This window comes from Myxocyprinus asiaticus, chromosome 45 (assembly GCF_019703515.2).
Source record: "Myxocyprinus asiaticus isolate MX2 ecotype Aquarium Trade chromosome 45, UBuf_Myxa_2, whole genome shotgun sequence".
In the NCBI taxonomy this organism is placed as follows: Eukaryota; Metazoa; Chordata; class Actinopteri; order Cypriniformes; family Catostomidae; genus Myxocyprinus; species Myxocyprinus asiaticus.
The window spans coordinates 20,282,011-20,303,662 of NC_059388.1; the positions used below are offsets into that span (position 1 = coordinate 20,282,011).

General features: G+C 36.9%; 1 protein-coding gene and 1 pseudogene across 1 annotated transcript; one reads left to right on the forward strand and one right to left on the reverse strand.

Annotated features, from left to right (window-relative positions):
• Nucleotides 1–6,988: 6,988 nt before the first annotated feature.
• On the forward strand, nt 6,989–13,150 carry LOC127434984 (protein lifeguard 4-like). Its single transcript, XM_051688063.1, has 7 exons — nt 6,989–7,206; nt 7,940–8,048; nt 8,145–8,250; nt 9,055–9,088; nt 9,193–9,310; nt 9,765–9,810; nt 11,703–13,150. The coding sequence occupies exons 1-7, from the start codon at nt 7,116–7,118 to the stop codon at nt 11,907–11,909; spliced, it is 711 nt and encodes a 236-aa protein (XP_051544023.1). The 5' UTR covers nt 6,989–7,115; the 3' UTR covers nt 11,910–13,150.
• Nucleotides 13,151–13,290: 140 nt separating this feature from the next.
• Nucleotides 13,291–14,393, reverse strand: LOC127434996 (von Hippel-Lindau disease tumor suppressor-like; annotated as a pseudogene).
• Between the last annotated feature and the right edge of the window lie 7,259 nt (nt 14,394–21,652).

Sequence of the window (21,652 nt, forward strand, 5' to 3'; positions counted from 1 at the left end):
CTGACTGAATTATGATCTCAGAGACTTGTAGCACAAATATAGACCATTGGAGATGAACATCTTTCATCATTTCAGCAACGGTGACCTGTAGATTAAAATGAACACGAATTAACAATGAAAATACAGTAATTTTGTCTGGATAAAAACACTTATCTAAATACCAGTCACTGAACTGTTAAAGAGTTTAAACTTAATGCAATTTGTGACATCCAAATTAGACATTTTATGTCGCAATATTATCTAATTTATCAGTAGTTTATAGGATTATATAAATAAATATTAAAAGGTTTTAGAAAATCAAATTGTATTCATACCAGTCCAATTAATCTCTAAGCAGTTTTCAGGATTGTCAGGATAATAGTTCGGTTCTCCATCACACCAACCAGTGTAATCTAATACAGACCCATCACTCCACAACCACTGTCCATTCTAATGAGTGAAAGGATGGTTACAAAGAGTGCACTTCTGTACTCAGACCACATGGTATTCAGTCTTTGCAAAGCTCTTGCTTTGAAGAAGTCAATGTTCTCATCTTCATAATAATCTTACACTGACACCTAGTGGTTTGGATGCCACATCATTCAAAATCAATAGTTTTCATTTTAGATGCCTTTGTAGAATAGTATTCACAGTCAGCCATGATTATTTTAATCAATGAGTGAAAGTGTCGAATAACAGGAGGGTTACTGAGATTAAGCGAGTTGTATTCGGCTGGTCATGTGATTCTAACATGGCAGCCCTCATGTGCGGACCCTCTCCATGTAGAATAAAACAGCATTTATAAAGTCACAGATATGACTGAAGTCTTTATTTTAATCTGAGTGGTCATGATTTCCTACAAATATTGCAAAATTACAATTCATGTCTTTAGGAGCTGGAAAAAAAGGTCTGATAGCTTTTTAAAATCATTTTACTGTCTTGTATTTTTAATCTACAGAAAAGGAAGTTTAGAATTCATTAAAAAAATATTTGCTGCAACTAACAAATTACCTCTGCTGTGACTTAGTCAGTTTGTTTAGAGGACAGTTTGTAGTATTGCAATCCAAAATGAGTCCATCCAAAGGAGCAGAATCCAGCTGTAGCAACAGAACAGTTGGATCTTGTAATATGCACAACAAACTATTTTGTATGTGCTGCAAAGGAGAATATACAGTATATATAGGGTTTGTGGAGTAACAGAATACATGTAACGAGATTACGTATTTAAAATGCAAAATATAAGTAACTGTATTCCACTACAGTTACAATTTAAACCATTGGTAATTAGAATACAGTTACATTCAAAAAGTATTTTGATTACTGAAGAGATTACTTTGCATTTTAGTGTCATTTGTTTCATTTAATATTTAGTCCTTTCAGATGGAAAACATTTATACATATAAATGATGTGATCCAAAGTGCATTTGAACAGCGGTGAAACACTTTCTTATGATGTGTTACATTCATACGAGCAGACAGAGAAGTACGTTTGAAGTAAGTTTGGAGCAGAAGAAATAGAAATAAACCTTGTGTAAATTGTCAGCTTTACGCTAAGCTAAAATGCTATTTCTAGCCATTTTACATGCACGTTACCAGGCACGATCATATTTTTTTTATCAAGAAAATTCACGTTAGATCATAATTTCTTTTTTTCTGTTAAGACCTTTGATATCAGGGCAAAAATCATATTCTTGATAATCATTTTTGTATTGTTTTCCTGCAAAAATATCTAAAAATCCTTAAAACAAGATCAATTTGATTCATCTTGTTTTAGAAACAACACTGCATAAGATATTTAGGTTTTTCAGAGAATGTATTTTTAACATGTGTATTTTGTCTTACTGTACTGGCAGAGTTTTTATAGTCAAAACAAGTGAAAAAATCTACCAGTGTTGAAGAAGTAATCCAAAGTATTTAGAATACGTTACTGACCTTGAGTAATCTAACGGAATACGTTACAAATTACATTTTACAGCATGTATTCTGTAATCTGTAGTGGAATACATTTCAAAAGTAACCCACCCAACCCTGAGTATACATGTCCTGATTTTCCATTCTGGGTTTAATAAAGTCAGACACCAATACGCTGTTCTGCTATATTTAATGATTGTATCCATGATTGTATTCACATTATAGCACTGCCTTGAGGGTCTTATTGCTTTTACTATATGGTTACTTCTTAATAGAGATATTAAAGGGATAGTTCACCCAAAATGAAAATTCTCTCATCATTTACTCACCCACATGCCATCACAGATGTGTATAACTTTCTTTTTTCTGCTGAACACAGACAAAGATTTTTAGGAGAAAATTTCCGCTCTGTAGGTCCATACAATGCAAGTCAACGGGATCCAAAACTTTAAAGCTCAAAAAGCACACAAAGGCACCATAAAAGCAATCCATATTACTGGTGGTTTGTTTAATCCATATCTTCAGAAGTGATTTGATAAGTGTGGGTGAGAAAAATATCAATATTTAAGTATTTTTTTACTATAAATCTCCACATTCAAACAGCCCTCCTAAGCGTTCTTCTTTTGTTTTTGGCGGTTCACATTCTTCATGTATATCACCACCTACTGGGCAGAGAGGATAATTTATATATATAAAAAAGTACTTAAATATTTATCTGTTTGTCACCCAGACCTAATATATCGCTTCTTAGGATATGGATTAAACCACTTAAATTGTATGGATTACTTTTATGCTGCCTTTATGTGCTTTTGGAGCTTCAAAGTTTTGGACCCTGTTGACTTGCATTGTATGGACCTACAGAGCTGACATAGTCTTCTGAAAATCTTTGTTTGTGTTCAGCAGAAGAAAGAAAGTCATACAAATCTAGGATGGTGTGAGTGTGAGGGTGAACTGCATTTAAGGACATAAATGATAGAATCACAATGAGTTAGCTTTTCATCTGGAAAATGTCTTGATTACCTGCTGCATGAGGGACTATTATGAAAAGAAGCAGAAAAGTTCTCAGGATTGCCTAGAATATCCCTCCACTGACATAATGCACAGTATAGATCATCAGAGAATATTACACAGATACCAAGCACAAAGGTACTTGTAACAGAAAGTTTTTGATCAAGGCTATGAGGCAGTGGTTAAATCTTACCAGGTTATTGAGGTTATTGCCTTCAGAGTTTCAGTGAAGCTTGTAAAGCTCAATGAAGAGCCTTGCTTTTATACTTTAAGTTAACAAGTATGACTCAATATTTGAATGTTTTAAGATTACCCTATAAAAAATCTGGGTATATTTCAACCACATGGATGGGTAAATATTTGGCAAAACACATTGCACAAACTAAAAGTTGCAGCTGCCATAATCAAATAGATTTGATCTAATATTATGCTAAATTATTCCACAGCTAGGGCCATAACCACCACAGACAGGGGTAAACATCACCCTAAATATTGTAAATAGTGGTCATTCAACTTCTATACAGTGGTACACTTGTTGCATGCAAACTACATCTTGAAACTAAAAAATGAGAGCAAAATACCACTTTGAAAATGGAAATAAAAAAAAAACACACTTGCAAGAGGAGCAATGTGCTAACTTTCTTAAACATCAACCAGCTCATGGTGAGAAAAAAAAAATGATGACAAAAAGTAGGCTAATAGTTCGTAAATAGTCTATTTTTTCAAAGAGTAACGCAATAAAGTGTTACTTTAAAATGTTGAAAGAAAGATGCCATTATAGCTGTTAGTTATTAAAAGTAAATTTACAGTATGTTATCATCTATCTATCTATCTATCTATCTATCTGTCTATCTATCTATCTATCTATCTATCTATCTATCAATCTATCTATCTATCTATCATCAGTCTTTTCTTTCTATCTATCTATCTATCTATCTATCTATCTATCTATCTATCTATCTATCATCAGTCTTTTCTTTCTATCTATCTATCTATCTATCTATCTATCTATCTATCTATCTATCATCAGTCTTTTCTTTCTATCTATCTATCTATCTATCTATCTATCTATCTATCTATCTATCAATCTATCTATCATCAGTCTTTTCTTTCTATCTATCTATCTATCTATCTATCATCAGTCTTTTCTTTCTATCTATCTATCTATCTATCTATCTATCTATCTATCTATCTATCTATCTATCTATCATCAGTCTTTTCTTTCTATCTATCTATCTATCTATCTATCTATCTATCTATCATCAGTCTTTTCTTTCTATCTATCTATCTATCTATCTATCTATCTATCAATCTATCTATCATCAGTCTTTTCTTTCTATCTATCTATCTATCTATCATCATCAGTCTTTTCTTTCTATCTATCTATCAATCTATCTATCTATCATCAGTCTTTTCTTTCTTTCTATCTATCTATCTATCTATCTATCTATCTATCTATCTATCTATCATCAGTCTTTTCTTTCTATCTATCTATCTATCTATCTATCTATCTATCTATCTATCTATCTATCATCAGTCTTTCTATCTATCTATCTATCTATCTATCTATCATCAGTCTTTCTTTTCTATCTATCTATCTATCTATCTATCTATCTGTCTGTCTGTCTGTCTGTCTGTCTGTCTGTCTATTGGAAATAGAAAGTGAGGCACTGGAGTGTTCTGCAGAAGAAATGATGTAAGCATCCCCTGAATGTGTAAGGCATTTGGTTATTTCAGAAACACCTGGGAATGCATTCAGGAGTTACAGGATACAGTGTACCTCCAAATGAATTATTTGGCCACGTCCCTGAGGCAGGCACCACAGAGCCTTTAATGAAATGCTGTGTGGACTCCATAAAGAGGCGGTTTCCCCCTCAAGCTCCTGGGGGAGAGAAAGGTGTAGCAGTGCATTTTATTAAGAATGCCCAGGAGAGACTCTGAGCAACTTATACAGCAGCACAGGCACAGCCCGAGACCCACAGGCATGTCATTACTGGAAAATATGTCTCATGGTTGAGCTAATAGGTAAAACCCCCACAAAAAAGACAACAATATTCTCTTTTTAGATAAGGCTGTAAGTAAACCTGAAGGAAATTACTTTTGACCACTGCTGGGCTTATAAAATAAGTGGAATATTAAAATAAAAATGAATTGCCTGAGAATTAAAATGTGTTGGTTAAATATGAGGAGGAGTGCTCCACGGGACATTTTATGGACTTGCATGAGCTGATTAGCACCATAAAGGAATAAAGTAGGTGCACAAACCCCCCTGAGGCTGGAAAGAGATTAGACAAAAGAATAGAAATTGTGGATTCTTCAACCGAAGCTTGACCTGGAGATTTGATTAAGGGGCTATTTTTATTATTATTTTATTATTTTTATTATTATTATTCATGAAAAGTGGAAGCATTTAATTAATAACTTTAAAAGAATCATGTAAAGAAGCACAGAATTGTGTTGGTATTTGGATTTCTGCATTTCGTGTCTCCATTACAGTCATATATAAATGACGTTTTGGTCCTCCAAAGCTACCAAGGCTATACATGTAAGTTTGAGGTGCTTTCATGATATGATCGAATCCCCCACTTTCCTGACTGGCATAATGTTCTACACTAATTTGTTGTGGCATTTAGTGTGCATTCTAAGTGTAATTCATATTTAATGAAGTATGTGGTATACATCTAGATGTACTGCATACTACATACTGTATGTAGTGGACACTAAATACAATTTTAAGGGTAGTCATACAGTATTAGTATTACATACTAGATTTGTAGTGCAAGTTGTTCAGTACATATTACAATGCAAATTGCACAGTTCATCATGCATAGCCTTTTTAAGATTTTAGGATTGAATTTTAGGAATGTTGCAAACTAGCTATATTTTGGACATGCCACAAGATACCCACTCCATACTGCATGTCACATCATAGCTACATGAATCCAGTTCAAAGGTTTGTGTTTCTCTGTATTAAATGGTTTTCTTCTTTTCTCGATGAGTTTGTGATTGTAGGTTCAGAGCCCATAATTTAGTTTTGTTAAACTCACACAAAGTTGAATGTTAACCACCCACTGACTAAAGGTGGCCACGATTGTTTCAGTGATGACAGCATAAATCATAGCTCAATTAATGAAGCAAATTATTTCAAATAAATAAAAAAGATTAATGGTTGCTTAACGGTCCGTGTAACACTCAAGTTTCAGTTTTCAGAACATACCAAATCCAAATGCAAAAATAGAAAAATGGTTTGAAACGTTCTTTTTTTCAGTTACTTCAAGAAGGGATTTTTGACATTTTTTTCTCCTTTTCTTCAATTTAACTTTTTCTAAATTGTGACTTCAGAATTATTATTTTTTTTTTAATACGTGACTTCTCACCCATTCATTTCCTTTTACATTTAGTGTTATTAATCCTTTCTTATGCGTTAAGGCCTTTTTACGGAGCTAACTTGGATTGGTCCTGGTTTCTCCACTGCAATAAAGACAGTTTGCGGTTAGCGATTTGGGGATTTAATTTTTTTTTTTTTTTTTTTTTAATATACAAGAAACGGACCTGGTACATTGAGAAAAAAAAAAAAGGAACATTTTCAAATCTACTTTTGCATTTGGATTGATATGGTCTGAAAACTGAACTGTGCCGCATTATATGAATCCTTAACACAGTGGCGTAATGGATCTTGCGGGCCCCAGTGCAAAGAACCTGTTGGGCCCCCTCCTTTAGGGGCCTCAGCCATTTTTCAATGCCTTGATTAGGGTTAGGGTTAGGGTTAGGGCTAACCTTGCCCTCCCTGTAGTTACACCCTTGCCTTAATACATTAGTAACTAACTTAAGCCTGCAGTTGCTTAGGAGCTTGAGCAAAAGGAAAAATACGTCCAGTTTACCAGAATCTAATATAACTTTTTTTTTTTTTTTTAGCTTAGAGCTTCTTCCAATTTATGACTATACTACTGTAGTAACCACAATTATATTCACTAACGTTAAAAATATGTATCCAACACTAAATCAATTACAGAGGTTTTCTCTGTTTCTTTCATAAGCTTATCTTTCATTACATTAAAATACTTTCCACTAGATGGCAGTAACACATATTTGAGCTTCCAAGTGGTCAACACCAGAAGAAGAGAACAAGGAAAAGACGGAAGATAGCATAATATCAGAGATTCTGAAAATATCATTTAGTTTGGTCAGTACACGATTCTGATTTAAATCAATTAAGCATGAATCAAGAGAAATATCCGCGGTCATCCATTGAGGATGATTTTAATTATGGCACGAACGTCGCAACGGCGAGCGTCCAGATCCGGATGGGTGAGCTGCTTTTTACGTGTATTTAAATAGCCTTGGTGTCTAAGTAATCAATAATAGTACCCTTTCAGTATATTAACATGGACTGGGAATGATTAACATTTGAAAAATACCACATTTGTAACAAAGAGTGTGATTTTAAATTCTTTCACTTAATCATTTATTCATTTATTTCACAGACATATGGTGTAAATGTCAGCCAGTTGAATCAGCTGTCAGGAGTCATTAAGCGCATTGATTTCTTGAAATGTCACAATTGTTTTTCTCAGAAATGTCGCCTGTGGTTGTAAAACCAGCTTATCTAGGGGTGCAACGTGATTGCCATCTTATTTTGGAATGTAAATAACCCCGGACATTAAAAATAAAATATTAATAATAATAATTTAAAGATTTACGCATTTCAATTTCGTATCAAAATTTCATTAAATTGTATAGAGTAATCTTTAAACATATCAAATTAAAAAACTAAATATTTTACATTTTAATTTATTAATTTTTTTTCATTGCACAATTCAATTTGGTCATGGTTATGAAATTGAAATGCGTAACTTAAAAAAAAAAATAGGCAAAAATATTTTTTGAGTGTTTGCTGAAACATCTGATGCATCTGTTCTTGTTGCATCTATCTATCTATCTGTCTGTCTATCTATCTGTCTATCTGTCTGTCTAGACAGACAGACATGCATATGTTTGTACATATTTGAGGAGTTGACACTCAAGACTTCTTTTTCCCTAGATTTCCTCCGCAAGGTGTACACCATCCTGTCGCTGCAGATTACTGTCACCACTGCTGTATCTGCTCTTTTCATGCTCTGCAACCCCATTAAAACCTTTGTGCATGAAAGGTAAGAGCACACCACCCATGTGCATTTGCCTATTCATTGTGGAAGTTTTGGTATATAATGGGAGTATATTAAATGTGATCTACTGTATTATTTTAGTCCCATTCTGGTGCTGATATCTGCTATCGGGTCTCTTATCCTGCTCCTTGCGTTGGCTGTATACCGACACCAGCACCCTATCAATCTTTATTTGCTGTTTGGATTTGTGAGTATGCTTTTTTTATAGGTTTGGAGATAACAGTTGCAATTGCACTTTTGAACAATCACATTTATTTCTTAAACTGCTTAAAGTACAAACTGGGACTACGAAAATCATCATCTTAAAGGAACATTTCATTATTTACTCACCCTCATGTCATTCCACACCTGTTTGCTGTAATTGTTTCTGAAGAGCATTAAAAGAGAAATTTCGAAGAATGTACTGCTTGCTCTTTTCCATCAGATTACAGTTTCTTTCGCACACAAAAGCCTTCACGCAAAAGCACCGTAAAAGTAACTTAAAAGTCATCCATGTTCTGTGCAAAGTCTTCTGTAGTGAAATGAAAGCCTTGTTTAAGAAACAGACTGATTTTTAAGTCACTGGAAATCATGACATTCCATCTTCGCTATCATTGAGCATTTGTTAGAGTTCTGCTCTTTTGAGTCAGATCCAGTTCACAAAACTACTTCTCACTTAAATTTTGGTCCCTTCTTTACACAAAGGTATCAAACGGCTTTATATGACTGTGAATATAGTGCACAAGTTGTGTAGACTACTTTTATGGTGCATTTGCGCCCTTTTTGATGCTTGAAACTTCCAGTCACCTTTCACTGTAATTGCAAGCAAAAGAGCGACTAGTACATTCTTCAGAGTTTCTCTTTTTGTGTTCCATGGAAGAAAGTCAGTCCTAGGGTGAATTTTACTCAAAAGGGTGAGTAAATAATTTTTGGATGAACAATTCCTTTAAATATTACTTATTACTCTTATAATGTATAAAACTGTAATGTAACGTATGCAGTGTTGTTGCAGACACTGCTGGAGTCTATGTCTGTTGCCACTGCGGGTAAGTTTAGGCATTTTCTTGATTGATTAAAAAAAGTCCAGTCTCACAACAGTAATGCAACCATCTATAATTGATCACCTGATGCTATATTGTTTTTCTTTCAGTGACATTTTATGAGTACACCATAGTGCTCCAGGCCTTTGTGCTCACTTCTGCTGTGTTCCTCTGCCTTACTGCCTACACCTTCCAGTCCAAACGTGACTTCAGCAAACTCGGAGCCAGGTAACTCTCTCTCTCTCTCTCTCTCTCTCTCTCTCTCTCTCTCTGTGATCCGCTTAAGGCCTGGATCTGTAACATTCTTCATGATAACTGAGAGCAAGAATATTGTTTTAATCCACAGGGAATGATGTTCTTGTAACTTTGTGGCAAAAACTCTCTTGAGAAACATTCATCTGAACCAGTCATTAAAAACATGAAGTCTAACAAAAATAATGGGGCTCCATGAGTTATAACTCTGTTGTATGATGTGATGCATGGTCTATTATTCGGCATGGGAAGACACAGGGAGGAAAAATTAATGTCTTTGTGAGGAGGGTTGCAGAATTACTAGTAATCATTCCTGTAATTGGACTACTTGACAGACTGAGGTTATTAGCCTACTATCTTGACAGCTTTTGCTCAGTACCTGCTTACTCAACTTGCTGAAAATTCCTAATTTATAATTTTTATTTCATAGTCTATTTGCTGGCCTGTGGATCCTGATCATTGCCAGCTTTATGAGGGTGAGTGGACTGTCCATCATTTAAAGACCCAGTTATTTCAGAATTTAAGTTTTGTGGCTTTTAGTCTAAGTATACCGATGAGCCAAAATATTATGACCACCTGCCTAATATGCTGTTGGTCCTCTGCGTGCCGCCAAAACAGTGCCGACCCCCCGATGCATGGACTCTACAAGACCCCTGAGTTGTCGTGTGGTATCTGGCATCAAGGCATTAGCAGCAGATCCTTCAAGTCCTGTAAGTTGCGAGGTGGAGCCGCTGTGGATCGGACTTGTTGGTCCAGCCCGTCCCACAGATGCTCAATCAGATTGAGATCTGGGGAATTTGGAGGCCAGGGCAACACCTTGAGCTCTTCGTCATGTTCCTCAAACCATTCCTGAAAAATGTGTGCAGTGTGGCAGGATGCATGATTCTGCTGAAAGAGGCCACTGCCATCAGGGAATACCATTGCCATAAAGGGGTGTACCTGGTCTGCAACGATGTTTAGGTAGGTGGCATGTGTCAAATTGACGTCCACATGAATGGTTGGACCCAGGGTTTCCCAGCAGAACATTGCCCAGATCATCACACTCCCTCCACCGGCTTGTCATCTTCCCACAGTGCATCCTGGTGCCATCACTTCCCCTGGTAAACAGCGCACATGTACATGGCCATCCACGTGATGTAAAATAAAAAATAAAAAACGGGACTCACCAGACCAGTGGAGCTTCTTCCACTGCTCCAAGGTCCAGTTTCGACACCTGTGTGCCCGTTGTAGGTGCTTTTGGCATTGGACAGAGGTAATCATGGGCACTCTGACCGGTCTGCGGCTACGCAGCCCCATACACAGCAGGGTGCGATGCACTGTGTGTTGTGACACATTCCTCCCGTAACCATCATTAAAATTTTCTGTGACTTGTGCTACATTAGACCTTCTGTCGGTTCGGACCAGACGGGATAGCCTTCGTTGCCCTCATGCATCGATGAGCCTTGGGCGCCCAACACTCTGTCGCCAGTTTGCGGTTTGTCCCACTTCGGACCACTGTCGGTAGGTACTCACCACTGCTGACCTGGAGCACCCCACAAGCCTTGCCGTTTCAGAGATGCTCTGCCCCAGTCGTCTGGCCATAACAATTTGGTCCTTGTCAAAGTCACTCAGGTCTTTACTCCTGCCCATTTCTCCTGCATTCAACATGTTGACTATGAGAACTGATTATTCGCTTACAATCTAATTGACCTACCCAGACCTTGTCATGTGGCCTTGTTAGGAGATGATCAACGTTATTCGCTTAACCTGTGAATGGTCATAATGTTTTGGCTCATCAGTGTATATTTGTTTTAAAACCATCTATATGCTGTTTTACTCTTAAACGTTGACAAAATTAACCTTTAGCATAAATATGCAATAAAAAAAAAATTCTTGGGGGTCCTGGGTAGCTCAGTGGTAAAGACGCTGGTTATCACACCTGGAGTTCACTAGTTCGAATCCCATGGCGTGCTGAGTGATTCCAGCCGGGTCTCCTAAGCAACCAAATTGGCCCGATTGCTAGGGAGAGTAGAGTCACATGGGGTAACCTCCTCGGGATCGCCATAATGTGGTTCGCTCTCGGTGGGGCGCGTGGTGAGTTGTGCGTGGATGCCGCTATATCTCTGCAGTAACGCGCTCAACAAGCCACGTGATAAGATGCGCGGACTGACGGTCTCAGACGCAGAGGCAACTGAGATTCGTCCTCCGCCGCCCGGATTGAGGTGAGTCACTACACCACCACGAGGACTTAGAGCACATTGGGAATTGGGCATTCCAGATCGTGAGAAAAAGGGGAGAAAATCCAACAACAACAACAAAAATTCTTATATGCAATGAAAAGTTTTTTTTTCAGAAAAATTGACTTAATTTGCAACATTCTGTCTTTTAGCTTTTCTTCTACAATGACACAATGGAGCTGGTTTTCGCTGGGGCTGGAGCCCTGCTGTTCTGTGGGTTCATTATTTTCGATACACATGTGCTGATGCACAAGCTGTCCCCGGAGGAACATGTCCTGGCGTCCATCAATCTCTACCTGGACATAGTCAACCTGTTCCTGTACATTCTGCGTATCCTTGACTCCATGAAGAAACACTGAATGTTTTGAAGTTCTTTAGTTTCAGGGTTGATTTCTGGGTACTATAATGCTGGAGTGGACTTGAAAGTACAAAACATTATTCTTTAATTTAACAGGCTCCATGTACCATAGGAGAGTATATTTTTGCCAAAATACATATGCTTGTTTCAACTAATTAATTCAAATGTTATAAATTAAGAGGATCCACAATAAGTCTTGTAGATAACAGCATTAATATTCTGGACAAAAAGTCTTAACAGAGTACATGCACTGTATGCCAAACATTGAAGTGATTTGTAATGTAGTTTTTTGCAATGTCCACATACGGCAGTGTTCAGAATTGGAGTATGTGCATCATTCTTCTATTAAGGCATAAATATACTCAGATTATTTTTGTACCCGAGATACTGCTCCCACATTTCATCACAGCAGGGATTTAAATGTCAACTCTAGTGTATTATAGTTTCTTCCTTGTTTTCAAACCAATGGTGTGTGCTTTCAGCTCTCTTCATTTTGTTGTAGTGTAAATTTGAATGTTATAACTAGTTATGATTGTACAAAACACATTGATCTGTTAAAAGTGTTGTGTTGATAGTAACTGTAGCTTGTTTTGTTTTGGTGTAGTGTTCAATTCCATTCTACTACTTATCCTTAGTGATTTAGTCTTCAGTTAAGTGCTTCAGGAAATTAGTGATAATGGTTTGGGAACAAACTTTACCTCAGGCCTACTCATTTTGTTTAATTTGGGTGTGTATATTCATAATTCATTTAATTAATTGCAGATGTACTTCCTTACCAAAAAGGCCTGAGATTACAAGAACATTCCATTAAGGCTGCATTGAAGCTATTACACAATCAGCACAAACACAAGTTAGAAACTTTCATTTTACTTTTGGACAATATAAAATATTTTTGTTTATAGCAGTCATGGGTGTCAGTTAAAAAAATGTTTAACATTCAGTAAAGTAACATGATTCATACATTTCATACAGCATAGTCTGTTTTTAAGAAATATAGTTTTCAACATGTAAAACAAATATTTCCCAGCCAAACTGCCAGTCATCTCATTTAAATAAACTAGGAAAAAGGAAAGAAATAATTGTAAACACAATATTCCATTTTTTATTTTTATATTATTTTGAGGGTCATATCTTATTTATTAACAAATGCAAAGTGCAATATTTATCATAATGGAAATATAATTGCAGTCCTTGAATTTAAGGGCAAAAAAGTAATTTAATAAAACTCAGCTGTTGAATGAATTTACCTCCTTTGATGTGCATAATAACCAATCAAACTAGTTTAACCTGTATGTGTTGTCTTATAATAACCCAAAACAGAGCCATGCTCTAATTATGGAATATAACTCATAAAGACCTAATGATCTGTTGGTTTATCTGTCTCTAAAGTACTGGTTCCCTGTTTTTGAAAGAGTATCAGTAAAAAAACAAAACAAAGGAAGCCTGGTTACTGATAACATTTCAGCATTTAATATTCGCCCCGAGTGCATCTGATCAGCTGAGACCTTTGTGGTCTGTCAAAAGTGTCTGCATACTTTCAACATATGACAGCTTAAATTACTTTTGCTTTCTGTTTGACCGACAGGAGGTAAACATGTCATACTGAACCATTCATTGATCTCTGCTCAGACAGAATCTGAATCTCTTTCAGCAGATTGGGTGTACAGCTGATGTCCTGTATCAAATACTGGGGGATTTCCAACTTGCAGATGTCCTCTTTTCTCACCATCTTCAGGATCAACCGTACACAGTTTTCTTGTAATGAGTACACTGAAAAATATGTCACATACAAGAATGTTATGGTGAGATATGAATACAAATATTATGCATATCAGGGTTAGAAATTAGGTAAAATTCATATTGTGAGTGCAGAACATTCCCCAGAATTATTATTATTATATTTTGATTGTAACATCTGATATTAAAATGCAATTATATGCATAGTTAAATATTCTAACTGTTTACAGATTATTTAATGAAGTGACTCAAATGACATAAAAGGATGACACGCAGTGTGTTTTATTTCCGACACTGATATCAAAGCATGTGAAGCATTACATGATGAATGAAATGAATACCTGGAGCTGTTACATACACCATCTGATATACATACTAGTCGTTCTCTGCAGGAGTTGGAAAGTAAACTTCACTAAAGTTTGCTAGCAGTTTAGCTCCGTCAGATGCTCTAAATATCCACGGATGAGTTGTAATATAGTGTATCTTATTACAAACTGGCAGGTGAAACAAGTTACCGGTGCAACATATTGGCGGAAATACAAGTGACTTTACTAGTAGGCTACTTACTCAAGTAAGTGTTCATCTTTAGTGTTTTGTCAGGTTTTATGTCAGCGTAAGACACTGGGTTGCCCGTGAAGTTTAGCCACCACGCCTCAGCATTGCCGTTGGATTTGTTAGTAAAAACGATGTAGGTTGGATCATTAGAGTTGACAGATTTAAGAGGAGCAGGCTCTTCCTGGTCAGCCATGATGCTGTGTGATAGATGATGGATATGCAATGTTATCTTATCAACGATAGGGGGTAGTGTTTCCCACTTTTAAAGGGATAGTTCACCCAAAAATGAAAATTCTCTCATCATTTACTCACCCTCATGCCATCCCAGACTTGTATGACTTTCCTTCTTCTGCAGAACATACACGAAGATTTTTAGAAGAATATCTCAGCTCTGTATCTCCATATATACAATGAAAGTGAATGTTGGCCAGAACTTTGAAGCTCTGAAAAGCATATAAAGGCAGCATAAAAGTAATCCATATGACTCCAGTGGTTAAATCCATATCTTCAGAAGCAATATAATAGGTGTGGTTGAGAAAGGACACAAAAAGAAGTCATTTTTTACTCTAAATCTCCACTTTCACTTTTACATCTGGAATCCACATGTGGTGCCTGTTTAGTTTCACTTTCACATCTAAAAGTGAAAGTGGAGAATTAGAGTAAAAAAGGACTTAAATATTGTTCTGTTTCTCACCCACACTGATCATATAACCTCTGAAGATATGGATTTAACTGTTGGAGTCATATGGATTACTTTTATGCTGCCTTTATGTCCTTTTTGGAGCTGCAAAGGTCTGGCTATCATTCACTTGAATTGTATGGACCTACAGAGCTGAGATATTCTTGTAAAAATCTTTGTTTGTGTTCAGTAGAAGAAAGAAAGTCATGCACATCTGAGATAGCATGAGGGTGTGTGCATGATGAGAGAATTTTCATGTTGGGGTAAACTATCCCTTTAATGTGTACACCAAATTTACAACATTTTGTCATCACAGTTCCGCTACAAATTTTACACATCTAAGGGTTTATTAGTGAATTTTGGTGTGAATGTGTAAAATTGGTATTTATTACATTTCAGCAATTTTGTTTTTAAATTGTATAATAATGTCTCTATTTCGCCAGTATATCAGCAATTGGCCATGCTGCTCTCTAGATATCAATATCAGCAATCTGCCATTGAAAACCTGATTTTTAGTTGGATACTAGTTTACTTAGGGTAAAACTGGGCTAAAGGCCCCCTGGGTTGAAAGTCATTTGATGATCTAATATTTAATGCCAATTTATGTTTCTAATAATCCCTGAATTGATCACATTTTTTAAGAGAAAATACTTATTTATCATTTTCAGTTTTGTTCAAGGTGCTTAAATCAAGTTTTTAAATAACTGTCCAATAAGTGAAAGGATAGTACTTGGGGTAAAAAGTCCCCCTGTTGCAGGGGCTAAAAGCCCCCATTAAAACCCCCATTTGTTTTTCTTAAATGGGCCGAATAGATTTGATATATGAAAAATGTTCAAAGTGGGCTCACATTGACTGATCCAATCACAATAGAGATTCATTTGTTTATAGAATACCAAGTGTGGGGTAAAAAGCCCCCCTTGCCACCTTTAACAAATGATTATTATTATTATTTAATCAAATTATGTTGCTCCATCATTAATTAATAAAAAGAAATGAATTTTTTCAATCTTGATACACTTTGTGAAAAGAAAAAAACAAATTTTCCTTAAGGTTTCCTTAAGGTTTCTTTAGCCCCATAGTAAATTACATGATTTATGTACAGTAGATAAAGACATGGGACGTGGTGCCTCATTAATATACACCCCTTGCCCATTTTTTAAGTGTCATATAGGCTTTCATCAAGGCCATTTTAAACCTGGGTTAAGCAAGTTTCACACTTTTAAAACGTATTTCATTTTTGAAAAGGCTTTAGCAACACTTTTAACCATGAGTTATGATTCTCTGCTCCAGAGCACCATGATTTCAGAAAAGCACAATGTCCCCATACTGTAAGCCTACACCAGCTATCCAGACCTGCTACAGAGCCTAAATAGACTTCGTGTGTGAATCATTAAGCACGTCTATGTGAGAATGGGAGCTGAAGACCAGTGAGACGATTCAGAATTTGTCCCAGTTTGTTTAAGGAGTCACATGATGAGCCATCCAAACTACTGAATCTTCAAACAGGTCAGTAGCCCCTCACCCATTCTTTTCTGAAAGACCCAGAAAGAGATGGTGAAATCCACTTAAAATTCCAGGGTGGCTGGTATTCTTGAAAGATGGGGGCACTCAGAAATTCTTGTATGATGACAGCAAGGCTTTGATGTCAGTGTTTTTTGTCTCTGGAGAAGCAGGCAGGGCTGTCTTGAGAGAAGAGAGGAACTATCCTATCTCTAGAGACACTGGTTCACTTTACAGCTCAGACTATACAGTACACACAATCAAATAGCCTGATTGTTTTAAGGCAAGCCATTAGTGTAAATGTGATCATCTCACATGCATTTTAGTTTTAAACTCGCTTTGAACATACATAATTGCCTAATTAAAAGGGGGAAATTTCTTAACCCTCTTTAAAATTTTTGGAGAAGTTTGCACTCAGTCAGTGCAAACTGATTACATTAAAGCATTTTCCTACCCATTTCCTTTTCTTTTTTGTATTTCCTTTATTGCTTTCATACCATTTAGTTATAGCATTTCACCATATTATATATGGTGGCACAGCGGGATTCTCTCTGATGTTACTTGGCAGGTTTCATTTGAAGGAGTGGGAGGTTTGGCATTCACTCTAAAGGCTTCAGAGGTGTTTTCGTTTAGCTTTTATGCCCTGTTAGCTGTTTTATTGTTAGCAATTAAAGTCTTGCCACACGTTTATAGACAAAATTTGCCATTATGCAAATATATATATATATATATATATATATATATATATATATATATATATATAAAGATTCATCTGTGTTTTAAAAATTGAAAGAATTTAATGGATAGAAACGAAGCAAAAAAATCCACGATAACCAGTTTCTATATGTACTGGAATTATGCTTTGAGCTAAATCTTGGTCAGATTCGATATAAAGCTCAGTCAGCACAACAGAGCATTGGCAACCCATTTTACTTCTGATGTTTTTTAGAGTGAAACAGGATTTTCAACAAGAATAAAATTGGCAATTGATTGTATTGTGAAAAGATGTAGGTGGTTGGAAAGGTAGTATGAAAAAAATAAATACAAGGGCTTAGTTATGTCATCAGAGAAGGAAAGTCATATTATAGGTGGAGTAAGTTGTTAAAATTTGTTTTATTTTGATGAAGATTATGATGACAAAGATTTTTTTATTTAGAATGATGTGCACTAATGGATCATTCATAAAAAAAGACGACAAACATGTAGGATAGTTCACCCTCATGCCATCCCAGACTTTTTTTCTTCTGCAGAACACAAACAAAGACTCTTTAGAAAAATATCTCAGCTCTGTAGGTCCATACAATGTGAATGGTGGCCAGAACTTTGTAGCTCCAAAAAGCATATAAAGGCAGCATAAAAGGAATCCGTGTCTTCAGAAGTAAAATGATAAGTGTGGATGAGAAGTAGATCAATATTTAAACTTTTTTTTTTACTATAAATCTACACTTTCACTTCCGTATTCCTCTTCTTTTGTTTTTGGCATTTCACACTGTTCTTTGTATATCGCCACATACTGGGCAGGGAGGAGAATTCATAGTAAAAAAAAAAGGGGGCATAAATATTGATATGTTTCTCACTCACACTTATCATATAACTTCTGAAGATATGTATTTAATCACTGGAGTCGTATGGATTACTTTTATGCTGTATTTATGTGCTTTTTGGACTTTCAAAATGTTGGTACCAATTCACTTACATTATGAGGACCTACAGAGCTGAAATATACTTCTAAAAATCTTTGTTTCTGTTCAGTAGAAGAAAGAAAGTAATTCACATCTGGAAGTTGGCATGTTGTTTTCAGAATATTCCATGATGCCCTCATAATGCCGAGTCACTGACAAGAGACATCTTTCCAAGTGTGTGTACCTTCCCCTGTGACGCGACTGATAGTGTGGGAGACCTGGGTTCTTGTACCATGTTGAAACCAGGAAGTACTTGCGTTTGCATAATCAGTGATGAGCGCAGTTCGGAGGTTCAATTTTCCTCTAATGTTACATTTTTACTCTACTGAGAGTTTGGGGTTTGGGTTTGTGGGTAGAGATAATAAAATATGCATTCTTCTTCACTGTATTACACCATTAACAGCTAAAAACAACTCACTTTTGACGCCACTCTGTGGACATTTCAGCCGGAAACGAGAAGGATATAGCTGCAGTCCGAGCTCCAAAGAGGGGCGGGAGCTCCAAACAGCCAGCAAAAATATAGGGAGCCCCTATCCTAATCCTTTACCTAACCCTTTGTGGAAGTGTCACCCCTTTTTGGAGCTGACCCCGCCCCTTTCTGATGCTACCCCACCCTCTTTTGGTGATTACGCCCCTATTTGGAGATCTTCGGGCTGCAACTATACCTATACCTACTTGCCAGAAACTGGAGCTCACACGTGCCCTTACATTCAGTAATACATTCTGCTTTGGCCACTGGGGGCAGTTCTTCAAATTTCGGTAAGCACAGACCAACTTTAGTTCAAGACAAGTCAACCTACTGTTTCTGAATTCACTGTGAGATCAGGCTAATTAAGAAAATCATTTTTAAATTCATGCTGACTTTAAATGTTTGAATCCAGAAAGCCAAGCTTAAAAAAAGTCAGTCCTCACCGTTAAAGGGCACCATGTCTCACTACGAAAAATGAGGGATTTGGCAGGTCATTGTCATGGTCCTGTATATTTGTTTAGCAATCTGTATTCTCTAAATTCTTAATATTGAGCTGCTTTGTCCTCTTTCCTGTTTATAAAAAAGCCCAGAACATCTGTAACAATGTGACTTGAGGTTAACAGTCAGCACCCATCCCCTTTATCCACACTGCAATATTTTCTCGATCTTGTCTACCTGTAAGCCTACTGTATTTTCCAGTGGGGTGATTATGTATGAGGGGAAGAGCCGATCTAAAGCTCTTGGCTCAGAAAGCCCATTCTCCTGCTCGTCCTTTGATGTGCTACTTTCATTGCTTCTCTTTTGCTGGGACAATGAAGAGAACCTTTCGCCACAGTGGGCATAATGTGCTTGTTGCTTTTGTTGGTTCTGTCTTTCTCCTGCACACCACAGGGGAATTTTACTAGCTGGCACAGACAGACTCCCACTACCCCAACGAACTGGCTTCTCCTGCCTCTACCAGGGCCCTCAAAATTTCCTCCAAATCCTTCTTGCTTTGATTACATGAACAGAAGATGTACTGTCATTTGGCAATGTCAACTTAATGTCAATCACTCATAAAACTTGCCTGTGCAAAACTCGCTGCCATGATGATAAGGTGTTATGGGTGGTAGCTAAGGTGTAGCTATGCAGTTGGTAGGTGTTCTGATTGGTTTTAACATGTTGCTATGTGGTTGCTAGGGTGTTATAGGTACTTGTAAGCTGTTAATAGGTTATTATTTACTGGCCCAAGTCAAATGAGCCCATTCTGGTCCATTGATATGGTTCAGTTATATCAGGAAGACTTGCAGACTTGAGTGAAATTTAAGATGACATTTATTTGATGAATATAAAACAGAAATGTAATGTCTTTCTTTGGCGTAAGCCCCGTCTGGCGGTCCGAAGAAGTTGTACTCCGAACCGTCATATCCTGCCGGAGATAGGAGGCAGGGGGCGAGGAGCCTACCTCCATGCAGGTCGGGACTCAACTGGTGGTGGTGGGGTGGTGGAGGTTGCCGTGTTAGCTCACTGAAACAGCAGTGTGATAGATTGTGAGCAAACTTATAAAGCAATGGCTTACATGTGATTGGCTAGGAGTTACCTAGCTAATGGTGCGATGATGTACAGCTGCTAGTCTTCCTGCTAGAACTACGCTGCGCTTACATTTCCTTTCAAGTCTATAGGATTTTTTCCACTCATTTAATGGTCCACCAGGCGAAAATCATTAGTCTTATTGCTTAGAAAAGTAGTAGCATAACACTCTTCAACAAAAGGCAAGGTTTGAGGTGTCATTCTTGTCTGTAGTGCAAACGGTGAAGGTTGAGTTACACGGCAATCCCTAACCCTAAGTATGAGCAATAGTAATAGATGCTTGCCTTAAGCAACACTAAATATTTGTGGATGGTATCATAGTGTGTGTGAAACCCACAAATGTTCCTTCTTACTTGCCCTCTTTGAGAGTGAATCATTTAATGTGATGATTCCCAGAAGAGGTATCGTATTACCTGTAATAGAGCGACATTGCAGCTGATTCTCAGTAGACAGAATCTTTCTGATTTTCTCACTTCAATGCCCACAGGCAAGTTTAAATGGAACATACCTGTTCATACCCAGACTGCACCTGCTTCACGCAAGTTACCAGATGTTAGAGGAGATTTCCTCCAGCATCTTCACAAAATGAAGTCTGTTACCATGTTTTCAAAAATTGTAAAAAATTAAATGGATAGGAACAAAGCAAAAAATCCATGAAAGCCAGTTTCCATACGCACTGGAAGTACGCTTTGACCTGAATCTTGGTCAAATTTTCTATGGATAAAGTTTAAAGTCAATATTAAACACATTTTACTTCTGCAATCATTTTTGTTTTAGAGTGAAACAGTCCCATGCTATGCAAAAAGTAGGACAGGACTTGATTTTCTCCATCAGGAATTGATTGGATTGTGGAAAGTTATTTCTGTATAACAATTGGTTGGAGGTGATGACTTGAAAAATAAGGGCTCTGTGGCATCATCTGTAAAGGAAAGTCATTTTAGAGGTGGAGCAAGTTATTACATTTTGTATTTTGATGAAGATTATGAAGACTGCACCTGCTTCACAAAAGGTACCAGATGTTGGAGGAAAATTCTTGGGCAATATCAAACAAACCCTTCACGAAATGAAGTCTGTTACCATGGTTACCGCCATTTAATTTGACTGGTGCGTTTTTGGGATTCCACATAGTGTTTTTGTTATTGTTTTATTTCCCCCATGAAAGGTGACCTGACAGTGCAACGTTGCGTGACTCCCATGGGCATGGGAGGACGATCATGGTGGGCCCTGGTGCTGCTACGTGATGTGGAACAGTACAAATAATCACCCTTTTCTCTGGCCACCAGACCAGCTTCCTCTGTACTGTGGCGGGAAACACGGCCGATTGAGCAGCACCCCCCATAGCCAAGCCAAGGTTAATTGGTGTAATGTGTGAATGGTCCTAGTGCTTCCACATGCATATTGAGACTTAGCTGTGACATCATTTCTTTTTATCAAGACCGGATTGAGTTACACTTTTATTTTTTTTTTGCAGGGTCAATGTTACACATATTACATGTTATTACCATTAATTACTACATAATAACAGTAATAGTGTGTAATTACAATCAGCTCCT

Excerpts from the sequence above, each read along its gene's own strand:
- LOC127434984 (XM_051688063.1), top strand. The coding sequence starts at position 7,116 with ATGAATCAAGAGAAATATCCGCGGTCATCCATTGAGGATGATTTTAAT. Across the intron at positions 8,251-9,054 it reads TTTATTTGCTGTTTGGATTT|ACACTGCTGGAGTCTATGTC; the intron begins GTGAGTATGCTT and ends GTGTTGTTGCAG. Across the intron at positions 9,311-9,764 it reads TTCAGCAAACTCGGAGCCAG|TCTATTTGCTGGCCTGTGGA; the intron begins GTAACTCTCTCT and ends TTTATTTCATAG.